This window comes from Chrysochloris asiatica, unplaced genomic scaffold (assembly GCF_000296735.1).
Source record: "Chrysochloris asiatica unplaced genomic scaffold, ChrAsi1.0 scaffold00033, whole genome shotgun sequence".
NCBI classification, from domain to species: Eukaryota; Metazoa; Chordata; class Mammalia; order Afrosoricida; family Chrysochloridae; genus Chrysochloris; species Chrysochloris asiatica.
The window spans coordinates 14999324-15011963 of NW_006408551.1; the positions used below are offsets into that span (position 1 = coordinate 14999324).

At 37.7% G+C, this 12640-nt stretch overlaps 1 protein-coding gene across 1 annotated transcript in view; it reads right to left on the bottom strand.

Moving 5' to 3' along the window:
* Positions 1-12640, bottom strand: part of WIF1 (WNT inhibitory factor 1) — a 123396-nt gene that overhangs the window by 43646 nt on the left and 67110 nt on the right. The window contains 1 exon segment of the mRNA XM_006859523.1: positions 2029-2137. Within this exon segment, the coding sequence (XP_006859585.1) occupies positions 2029-2137 (109 nt within the window).

Consider the following 12640-nt stretch of genomic DNA (forward strand, 5'->3'; position numbering starts at 1 on the left):
ATATATATATATATGTATGTATATGTATGATGGTAGAAGTGGTTGTGTGCCTTCAAGTCAGTTCCAACTAATAGTAACCTATAAGGGTTTAGAAAGCTGTAAATCTTTATAGGAGCAGAAAGCCTCATCTTTCTCCTGCAGAGCAGCTGGACTTCACAGTTAGCAGCCCAACGCATACATAACCTACTGTGCTACTAAAGCTTTATGTAACAGGAGTCCTGTATATGTGTGTGTATGTATGTATGTATGTATACATATAGATATGTGATAAAAAATGTTTAATATGGCAACAAAGTATAAATATACTTAATACAGTTAGAGTGGGGTCCTAGTGTGGTACTACTGTAGGATAAGTACTGGACAGTGAACCACAAGGTCAGCGGTTCAAACCCACCAGATGCTCCTCAGAAACCCTATACATGGTCTATGTGAGTTGGAACCTACTCTACGGCACTTAAAAGCAACAATACTTTATATGGAGTGCTTTGAAAATCGATAGGAAGAACACCATGATCTCAATAAGAACATAAGAATAGGATATAGACATTTTACATTGGCTAGTAGATTTAAGAAAATATATCCAAGCCTCAAAAGTTACTTTTAAAAATCAAATGAAAAAACACCAGAGATGACTTTTCACTTTTTAAATCAGCAAGGTGGGAAATATGATTCGTACCATCTCGTCATGGGGTCCAGTGAGCCAGGCATTCTCCCACACTGCTAGCCAAGATACAAACTGGTACAGTCTTTGTGGAAAGCAATTTGTCATTTTGGAAATTTGTTCTAAGAGCCTTTCAAATGTTCATATTTGATTCTTTGACACAATAATTCTACTTCAAAGAATCTGTCTTAACAAAACAATGAGATGAGCACAAAGATTTGGGCACAGACATTAATCCAAGAAGTATTTCTGAGCATCTGCTCTGTGCGGGACCTGCCTTGGGAGTTGTGTGAACAAGGCAAATGTGAGTCCTGCCTTTAAGGAGATTATCATATATTAGTTTAAAAAGAATGCTAATTGCATGTTATTTCTAGAATGCAACCTCTGAAAACGACCTAAGTACCAAACACTCGGGAATGGGGAAATAAATTATGGCATTTTCAATAAAGTCATTAAAAATTTCAAGGAACTTTTGAAAGAATTCATACTGACATGGGGAAATGCTCATGTTAAAATCCTAAGGGCACAAATTAAATCATGATGCAAAAATTGTATTTTTACATAATTGCAATACAATATTATTACAATTGTGTAAAAATAAATATTCATTTGAAAAATACTAGAAGGAAATATATGAGCATATTAGCACTGGTAATTTTGTATCTTTTTCTAAAAGTCGGAAATCTGAGCCCTAGTCTTCGCTCCTCCACCATCTCCTAATATGTGACTTTGTGCAAATTACTTAAATCTCTTAAATGTTCATTTTTAATTTATAAAACGGAGTCATAAGTCTGACCCTGACTCTCTCCAACTACTCAAATTAGATAGCACGTGTGTATATTGAAGCTCTAAACTAATATCAGGTACCATTACTTTTTAGCAAAGAAGAGTGATTAGATCTGAAAGAATGGGCCCTTTTCTTTTACTTTTCCATGTCTCTTCGCTCCCTCAGATTCCTATATAATACAAGGCTCATTTGGGGGAACTTGTTCTTGTCTTGTCTCATTTGCCCCAATTACTTACTTTGCATCTTTGCCATATTTATGTGCACATTAACCCACACTTATTGATCAGATCTCATTTAACATAATTTAAATATATCTATTCTAAAATTATTTATGAACTGGGTGTGGATTGGGACTATCTTGAGTTTTTAGGAAATTATAAAACTCTGATTTCTTCACTCCCAACATAATCTTTTGCCATAAGAATGTATAGACATATAAACTGGGCTGCCTTAAAACCAAAGATTTGTTCCGGAAAACACTCTATAATCCCTTGGATGGATAACATCTGGAACTAAAATATTCTTCCCACAACCATTAAGCTGTGAGTGTAAACTCATCTCCAAAGAGAAGACCACCCACCTGAGGCCTTGTGTGGTACTGTTCCCAGCAGAGGTACACTGACTGTTGGATCTGCCATGATGCCTTTATCCAAGGAGCGTAAGGACAGGAATTCATAGAAGTATTCCGCCTACAACAAGAGGCATTGACAATTAGTCCCATGGAAACCAACAAAGTGAGAAGGCACTTCTCAGCTCATCATCTGTCTGATGAGAGTGACATTTTTCACCATGGGAACTCTGCAGCACATGACATACTATGCTGACATAACTTTTCCTTCTGTGGTTTAAAACTATAGAATTAGAACCTCTGTTTGGAGAGAAGCGATCCCCTAAAACCATTAAAAACATTATATTCACACAAAGCAGCCTTTGAGCTTAAATTACGAATCGGGCTGTGAACCGCAAGGTCAGCAGTTCGAAACTACCAGCGGTTCCGCGGGAGAAAGAAGAGGTGTTCTGCTCCCGTAAAGATTTACAGCCTCGGAAACCCTGTGCAGGGTTGCTATGAGTCGGAACTGACTCCACGGCACTTAACAACAACAACAACAAAAAGACACTGAGAATAAACTGCTCTCAAAGAAACAAGTGTTACCAATACAATCTTAAACTAAACCATAGGGAATTCATTTCAGCTCTCATGGGTCATTCTTTAAGATCTTTTCAGTCTGAAGTGCACCTTTTGATGAGCATTGGGAGAGCTGTAACAAAGAGGGGGCAAGGAAAACTTCAACCTAAATAGCAAAAGAAAGTATTAAAGTCCAAAATGTGACGACCTTACTATTAGCATTTATTTTTCTGTCCCATTACCTTTGAAAGGTTAATATTTAATATCTCAATTTAATTATCAAGATAAAGGTCTAAAATGCAAAAGTCACTACTTCAATATGCTGTTAAAGTGTCATCGAGTTGGTTCTGACTCATAGCAACCTTGCATAGGGTTTCTAAGAAGCAACTGGTGGGTTTGAACCACCAACCTTGAGGTTAGCAGTCAAGTGCTTATCCTACAGTGCCACACCAGAAATTCAATTTAACATGCTAAAAAAAAAACTTAACATTGTAAAAATATTCATTTTCACATTAAATCTTTACTTGAGAAAATGATTCTTGCATTCTCTCATTGTAAAGCATTGATTAATTGATTCTCAACTGGGTTATTAAAAAGAGTTTATAGATAGAATGTGTTATTGCTTAGAAATAAAGAAAAATCAATGCATAGCACAAATATTAAAGTAGCAGGCAAATTGAATGGCTCTGCCGCTATCTGTAGAAATCTCCACAATTCAGATGGGTTCATTTTTAAAAAATAATCATATAAATGTGAATTAGCAGATTTAAAAAAACATTACATTTTATTACATGTTAATATACAACTTATTTCCAACATAGACAATATTGGAGCACTGCAGGATAAGCACTGACCCACAAGGTCAGTTTGAACTGCAAGGTTGGCAGTTCAAACCCACCAGCTGCACCTTGGAAACCCTACACAGGGTCGCTATGCATGGTAACCAACTCAAAGGCAACAACATAATAGACATTGAAATAACTTTAATCTTTTAAACCATCCTCATAATACCAAGTGTAGAAGGTGTTTCAAAAAATCCCTGTTGCTGTCCTGACACTGTAATTCACAGCAAACCTACAGGGCTGAGTAGAACTTTGCCTATTCCACAGAGTTTGCAAAGCTGTAAATCTTTACAGATTTACTCCCACAGAGCAGCTGGTGGATTCAAACCAATGACCTTTCAGTTGACAGCCAAGGCTTCTTGTATACAGTGTTAAGAGTTTCGTATGAGAATAATAATCTCAAGGGTTAGACTCAACTGGTATAGGGACATTGTCCACATCTGCAGTGAGTTGAAAAATACTTCAAAGGAGTTCCTTCCTTGACCCAATTCCCACTGCATTCCTTCTCTGAGTGGTCGAAGTGTTTCTACTGCTAATGGTTCCCTGGGTGAGTAGCAGGATTGTGTGAATTCAATTCATTAGTTGGGGCCCTGAGGCTCAAGGGTCCTAAAACAGGTAATTCCTACCCTGTCTAAGGCAAGGCAGAGGATTGAAGGAAGTCTGACAACAGGAGTGCTATCAGGAAACGCAATTCAATTTGGAATGAATTCCTTCGAAAAAGGAAAACTTGTTTCTCTGACTATAGAAAACCACCGACTATTAAAAGCAGACTGCCTCTTCAACTGCTTATCATGAATCCAGGTGCTTTAAGTGACTTCTACACTGAGCTTTCCCCTACACTTCACTAGGTAATAATTATCATCTACCATTTTGTTCTGAAATGTATGTTACTTACCATTCTGAAAGGATTTGGTGCTAGATACCCTTGTAATTAGTAACTTTAGGATTATTTAGATTTCAAATACAGTTAAAAACAACAAGCAACAATAACATAACAAACACATGTAAGGTGTACCATGTCCCAAGACTTATTCTAAATACTAATTCTAAACACTTAACTGTACATATAAGGAAAGGACGGTCAAGAACTAAGTAGATAGTGAGCAGAATTGGAAACTACAACACTTCAGTGGCTGTATCACTTCAAATGCCACATAGTAAGTAGTGGTCATTGTTGTTGTTGTTGTTAAGTGCCGTCGAGTCGGTTCCGACCCATAGCGACCCTGTACAGGGTTTCCGAGGGTGTAAATCCTTACGGGAGTAGAAAGCCTCATCTTTCTCCCGCAGAGCAGCTGGTAGTTTCGAACCGCTGACCTTAAGGTTCGCAGCCCGATTCGTAACCACTACGCTACCAGAGCTCTAGTGGTCATTGGTGACCCCATAATCATGTTTCAACTTTATCACGTCATACAATAAAACTACCTTGATACAGGTGATATATTTTTTTTTAATTCCATTTGTAAAAACGAGTATCTCCAAAAGAAATCTTTTTTTATTGTTGCTTTAAAAATCCTTTTTCCCATTTGTAAGAAAAATGTGTGACAAACATCAAAATTAAAACAATGATTGTGTAATCAATTGTGGCAACCCAATTTTCTTCTTCTTTTTCTCTCTTTCCCAACAGTTTTACATCTGTTTCCATACCTTTTATAGTGAAATGAATGCTTGTTTTTAAATAAACACTAATAGGGTAGCCTACTTTTAGATCTGTGAGACTGACGCCAATCTTTGGATCTATTTGTATAACTCTGACCACAGATGAAATATTCTTCTGAAATATGTAGTGTGACCATGCTTACACAGCAATTTGATTGAACTCTCTTGCATGACTCCTTGAAGAAGTGGCTCAAGAAAACAACCCTCAGTATCACGGTACCTTATGATGGTCCCTTTCAAATCCTTTTGATGATGTTCAAAGAATGGGGAAATGAAAGCATTTCACTCAGACCCCAGAAACATAACTTCATAGAGGCTTCAGGTCTCTTGTTGTTGCTTGTGTGTGGCCACATGGATATATCAAACAGGCTGAGAAGCATAGAATGAATCCATTATATTCAGTATCAGAGACTTTGTCATTAACACTAATGTGGCTGCCAGTAAGATACAGTTACATTTAATGAACTTCTCAGGATAGCCAATATTTCAGACTTATCAATAACAAATTTCACACCAGACGTCTTAGAGCGCCCTTTTGGTTTTCTTCAGAATCAGTATTGCAATTCTAAGACTGTAACATAGAACAAAAATTTATCAGAACAGTTTCTTGCTTGGATCTTATCAGCAAAAAGCAGTTGTGAGAGAAAGCTCTTTGTCTTTCTTGCTGAAGATGATAATGATGACTCTATTACTTCCTTTATACTCAGTATATTCGGGGGCGAGGGGGTGCATTGTCCATGAACTGCTTTCATTGCCGTCTTAAAAACGCTAGCTAGAAAATCACTTCAAAACTGATTAGCACTTGGTGTCTGATCTTTACACTGACTTCTTTCAAAATTTTACTTTGCCATTGTAAATAAATCTACCTAAACCATCCATGCCATTCCTACAAACGTATTATTATCACCATGAGGTAGAGAGTAAATACAGGGAGGCTTCAAAAAGTTAGCAGGAAAATGGAATTAAAAGATGGATGGAATTTTTTCACGCACTTTTTGAAACCCCTTCATATATCCTTCACTTAAACTCAGGGCTTAAGTATTTCCCCCAAAACCATAGCAAATAGTTGATGAAAGAAAAGATAGATTTATAATGCCATATTCTAACTTTTAGACAGAAATTTCTGTTTTTACTTCATAAATATTCGTAGACCCAATTCTCTTCATTGGAAAAACTTATTTGGGGGCAAATGAAACCCTAAATTCCATGCCAAAGAAAACAGAGAGCTAGCTTTTAAAGTTTGGGAACAAGTTTCACAAATTGTAGATTTATTACTTAGATAAAAGGAACTCAGAGCATGAAATGTAATAGGGAAATAGTGTATTGGAGAGCATGAAACTTCTATTAAGAAAAGGTACATTTTGTTTCATTAAATGACACTAATGGAAACTCAGGTAGAGGCAAGTAAGGTACTTATTGGGGGAACACATAAAGAGATTGCCTTGTATTCAAACAAAGAATGGGTCTATTCAGGAGAATAATTCACTTCTAAATTAAGTTGTTGAAACTTTTTTCTGGCTTGGTTTGGCATGTAGTAAATTTTCTTTTCATAGACAAGTATAAAAGACACCCAAATATTATCAAGAGAGAAGTTCTGGAGACCATTAAACTTGTTTCCAAGTAACTTGGCTGAATATTAGGATCATTCCTTCCAGAACAGATGAAGCCATCATTTAAACAGCAAAATGGAACAACTCCTAAGGCCTTCTCTCTGGCACTCTTCTTTTGGGTGGACATGGAGAGAGGAAGCAGAGAATTGCAATAATCATTGGAAGGAATGGAGAGAATCCAGTGTTTCTGTTCCACCTTTGAAGTCCTAGGTTTATGGTGTACATTTAATCTAATAAAGCACAATAATTATAGGAACCTCTGAGCTAAGAATCAAAGGTTCTTCATAAAAGTACAGCTCTCAAACCTCTTTTCACTTGATAGATCACGATGCTGACCTAAAAGTTCATGGGAGAATACCAAAAAAATTAAAGTTATCATCTTGATTTCAAAGAAAATTTTAGACACGTTATAGATACAAAACATATAGAAGCTTAGTTACCTAGTGCTGCTATAACAAAAAATGCCGCAAGTGGGTTGTTTTAAAGAACTGAAATGAATTTTCTCACAGTTCAGCAGTCTAGAAGTCTGAATTCAGGGCATGGCTCCAGAAGAGAGGTCTTTTTTTGGTATGTATATTTTGACTTCCAGTTATTGCTGTTGTTGTTAAGTGCCATCAAGTTGGTTCCAACTCATAGCGAGGAGTGGCTGGTGATTTTGAACCACTGACCTGGCGGTTCAAACCAACTTTACAGTCCAGTGCTTTATCCCTCAGTGCCACACCAGGACCCCTTTGATTTTTAGTAGCAGTTGCCAATAATCCTTGGCATTACTGAGTTTGTAGATTATCTGCCATATGTGTCTTTCCACAGCATTTTCTCCCTGTGTGTGTGTCTTTCCAAGTCTGTTTTTCCTTTTTATAGGACACCACTCAGAAAGGATTAGTTCTCGGATCACCTTACTCTGGTATGAAACTCACTGTTTGGAAAACACCTTGTTTTATTTATTTAAAAACAAACCTTGTTTATTTCTAAACAAGGTCACATTGACAGGTACAGGGGTTAGGATTTCAATGTAACTTTTTGAGGGATATAATTTAACCATAACAGAAACTACAAAGTTTATAAATTTACAAATATTTGTTGAGTGTTGATCATACTCTAATCACTGTAATTTAATTCTTACATCAACCTATTATGGCAGCATATGAATGAGGGTAGAGTAACAGGGTAGTGAGTCTGAGAACCACTGAAGGGATATCAACTCCTATGTGGCCTGTGAAGGACAAGAACTTGGATTAAATGAGCAAGAAAGAAAATAATTCAATGTTAAAGTTCCAGACTAAACGAAGATGCACTGTCAACACTTACATGAATCATCTGATACTTGAATGAGTATCTATTGGATGATTTCATTCTTGCTAGATCCTGCATTCTTCCTCAGCTTTCTGGTGGTCACCTTCCTGCCAAACTTTAGGTCATAGTCATCCTTCCGAATTCAAAACTCTTGCCCTTGGTTTCTGTGACATTCTGCTGTTTCTCTTCCCACATCTAAATTTCTTTGTGTTTCCTTCATGACTTTCCTCCTCTGACTTCATAATTGTAGAAAAGCATTAAAACATAAGATGATGTTCAACGTGAACCATTCACACCATTCTTCCAAAGTGAAGACTCCTCTCATCATCTGCCTCATGGGCATGCTCTCATATATCACCTGCTGTGACCTTGCATGGAACTTAATTCATCATCTTTCAAAACCAACTTCCTCACCTGACATTTTCATATCTGCTAACAACATCACTTGTCCAGTAACAACGGTAACAACCCTCAGAATCACTGCTGTTTCTTGACTGTATCTCATCTCCCCATAGTCAGATACTCAGATTGGATCCTTTCTCTCTTTACAGTATCTTTTAACTCTGTCTCCTTCTTTCATTCCTGTTGATTCCATTCTAACCCAGCCTTTCTGTTCTCATGTTTACATTATTATATCCTTCTTGCTTGCCTCTCTAAGATATCTGCCATAACAAAAGCCAATAAAACATGTCAGAATCCTTTCTGTCTTCCCTTATCTCAATGATACGTTCTTTAGCCTGTTCAATGTTCTTCACAATCTGTCTCCAATCTTACTTATCTCTTACTACTCCCCAAGAGGGAATCTCTCCTGGAATTCAACTAGCCTTCTCTGTCTCTGTCTCTCCTTTTTTTCTCCATCTCTATGTTGTTGTTGTTAGGTGCCATCAAGTAGGTTCTGACTCAGCAAAACTCGGAATGAAATGCTGCAGTCCTGTGCATCCTCTCTTCTCTCTCTCTCTGTTGTTGAGTGTTGAGTGCCATCAAGTCACTTTCAACTCATAGCGACCCTACATAGAGCTTCTGAGGAGCGGCTGGGGAGCCTGAACAAATATATATATATGTAAACAGTTGTCACAGAATGGAAATGTGCTCCATAGGGTTTTCAATGGCTGATTTTTTAGAAGTAGATCACCAGACCTTTCTTCTGAGGTGCCTCTGGGTAGAATAAAACCTTTCAATTAGCAGACGAGTGTTTAACTGCTTAACCATTGGCACCACCCAGGGACTCCCTTTCCTATATTATTATCATGTGTGCAGATTAGACCTTCTCCATAGAGTTTTCAAGACTATGAATTGACTTTTCAGAAGAAAATAATCAGGTATGTCTTATGAGGAACCTCTGGGCAAGTTAAGTCACTAACATTTTGGTCTAGTGCATTACCCAGGGATACCTATGCTGAATTTAAACTAACTTGGACCTTACACATTTACTGCCATATAGTGTCTCAGACCTGACAGTGTTTCATTCTGTTATGCATAAGGTCAGTATGAATCGGAACTGACTCGACTGCATCTAATAACAAGACTGCATCTAATAACTGCATTTAATAACAACAACAAGAAGAAGATTACTTTTTCACATGTGTATATTTTCATTTCAATTTGGAATTCTTTTTGGTTAGAGATGGGATTATCATTTTTACAATGCCCTACTGGAGACTTACTCATCGATGTACATAAGCATTGAATAACCTACTGAGAAGCCTGGATGCTTAAACCCAGCACATTCCAAATTACATTGTTGTGGTGAAACGGCATTAGTCTCTGATTTCACTGTTGGGCAGCCGCTTTCTGTTTTGGCAATTGCTAAATTACATTTATGGGTCAAAAACTTCTCTCTTAACTTGCTGTGTGGCCAGTCACCACAGCCCACATAGAGAACAGAAAACACTTTAAAAAAAAAAAAAAGAGAGAGAGAGAGAGAAACGGAGAAAGCAATCAAATGAACACTGACATTTGATATCCGGCCAATCTGTGTGTAGTTTGTAACTATTTTAATTAAGCTTGTTCTGGGACAAAACTTTGGCAATAGGGCTCCTAGAAAGAATGCAAGCAGATAATGTGAAAGAGGCTCAGTTTTGTAACTGTGTCCAATGTTCTTTTGGGTTCATATTTTCCACTGGGATCGCCAGTCATTTTGCCTTCTATAAACTATAATGTGCACTTGCAATAACATTGGGAAGCTGTGAAAAAATCAAAATCATTATTAGTATTATTATTATCATCATTTGCCTTCTTTTGAAACTAGCACTAAAAAACTTAATAAAAAAAATACCTTCTCAGGCAGAGCACTTATATAACGATCTCTCTACTCTTGGCTTAAATTGCCATTGAACATTGCTTAAAGAGAGACTATCTATCAGCCCAGCTTCTCTGTTCTTGTCATTCTTTTCATACAACAGACTAGACCAAAGCCAGCGGGCTGGGTTGAGGGATTTATTGGAACTTAATAGTAATACTAAGACTTAAAGTTCAAGTAAACACATCAGGACCATGAAAGTTTTGTAAACTAAAACTGGCAGGAGATCACAGAGTTTGGCTTCTCATGAATCTGAAATTTCTAAGACATGTTCCTTTCTTTCTTCCTAGGGTTTGGAATCACCACTACTCATGTTAAGTCAGAAACAGACCTTGCTCTCTTTTAAGATTCCTAAAGATAGAAAAGAGAGCCCTATAAGCACGCCACTGCAAACCAAAAGGTGGGAGGTTCAAACCCACCACTGGAGAAAGATGTAGCAGTCTGCTTTTGTAAAGACTTATACCCTTGGAAGTCCTATTGGGCAGTTCTTTTCTGTCCTTATAGAATCACTATAAGTTGGAATTCAACTTGACAATAGGTTTGTGGGGGGGGTTGTATTGTCTTGTTTTGTTGTTAAAGATAGGAAAGCGATAGCCAGCTATTTTGCATGTAATAAAACTAAAAGGAAGTAGAAAAGCAAAGCATTGAGGAATGGAAAAGATTTTTTCAGTTCTTCCAGAAAAGTGAAAACAAACTAAGGATATGGTGGTGGTAGTTATGTGCCGTGGAGTCGGTTCTGACTCATAGCAGCCCTGCACAGGGTTTCCAAAGCTGTAAATCTTTACAGGAGCAGAAAGACTCATCTTTCTCCCATGGAACAGCTGGCAGTTTCAAACTGCTGACCCTGAGGTAAGCAGCCCAATTCGTAACGACTATGCTACCAGAGCTCCTTAAACAAAGGGTATAGGTAAATAAGATACAAGAAGGATGTAAGTAAAATACGGAGTCCTAGTGTGGCGCTGTGGGTTCATTAACCACACTGGTCTACAAAGCTGGTTTGAACTGCAAGGTCAGCAGTTCGAGCTCACCAGCCACTCCTCAGAAACCCTATACAGGGTCGCTAAGAGTTGGAATCAACTCACTGGCTCTTAACAACAGCAATAAAAACAAAGCCAAATACAATTACAGTCCAGAGCACTACTTTTACCAACAGACTGCCAAGATTTCCAATGGGGAGGATAATGCAAGCAGCAGTGTGATTCCTTCCCAGCTCAGCTTAGAAACATCACTGAAAGATTTGTTGCCTTTAGCCCTCAAGGCTTCCTGAACAAGTATCTTCTTACAATTATTTCCAATTGCCACTGAGCCAATTCCAGCTCATGGCAATGCCATGTGCGTCAGGACAGAACTGTGTTCTGTAGGGTTTTCAATTGCTGGGTTTTAAGCAATAGACTGTCAGGGATTTTTTTCTGAGTCACCTTTGGGTGGACTTGGACCTCCAACCTTCAGGTTAGCAGCTGAAGGGGCTCTCCTTATACTCATAAAGAAGTTAATAATTAAGAACAACTACCTTCAGGAGTCCTGGTATGGCACTGTGGGTTAATGCGCTGCATTGCAAGCTTGGTTTGAACCTCAAGGTCAGCAGTCCAAGCTCACCAGTCGCTCCTCAGAAACCCTGCACAGGGTTGCTATGAGTTGGACAGGACTCGATGGCTCTTAATAACAACCTTAAAGGTTGATTGTTCCAGCAAACAACTGTTAGTCTTTTATTCTTGCTACTGCTCTCTTCTTGGGGTATCTCTTCCATATTCATGACTTCAGTGTATAACTGCACGTTACCACTTTTCCAAACTTTGGATTCATGTTTACAGCTGTCTGCCAGACATATCTCCTTGGACTTAACATGCTTGAAACAAACTCATTATCTTCCCAATGAATGTTTCACTTGTATCTCATAAAACTATATATATGATTATACAAGATACAATGAGCAAAATTACCCAAGATCTAATCATACTGTGGAAAACTCTATAGGAAAAAAAGGTTTTTTAACACAAATTTGAAGGATTTAAAAACAGAGAGATGCAGGAAGGGGAAAACCATTGATTAAGATAAATCTACAATATTTATCAACCGATCACAATTTGTGAACCTCATTTGGAATTCACAAACCTTTAAAATATGAGGATAAAGACAAAAAGTATTGTTAAAAAATCAAAGAATCTGTTATTATATAAAATGTCAAGATATGAAGCTATTGTTTCTCGATGCATACTTCAACTGGGTCTATTCACTCCTGAAGGCAGTGTTTCCATCTCCCTAACCTTTCTCATGATCTTGAATTTATCCCTTCTGAATTTAGAGATCATCTGAAGAACAGATTTGATGAATTGGACACTAAAGACCGAAGACCAGAAGAGTTGTGG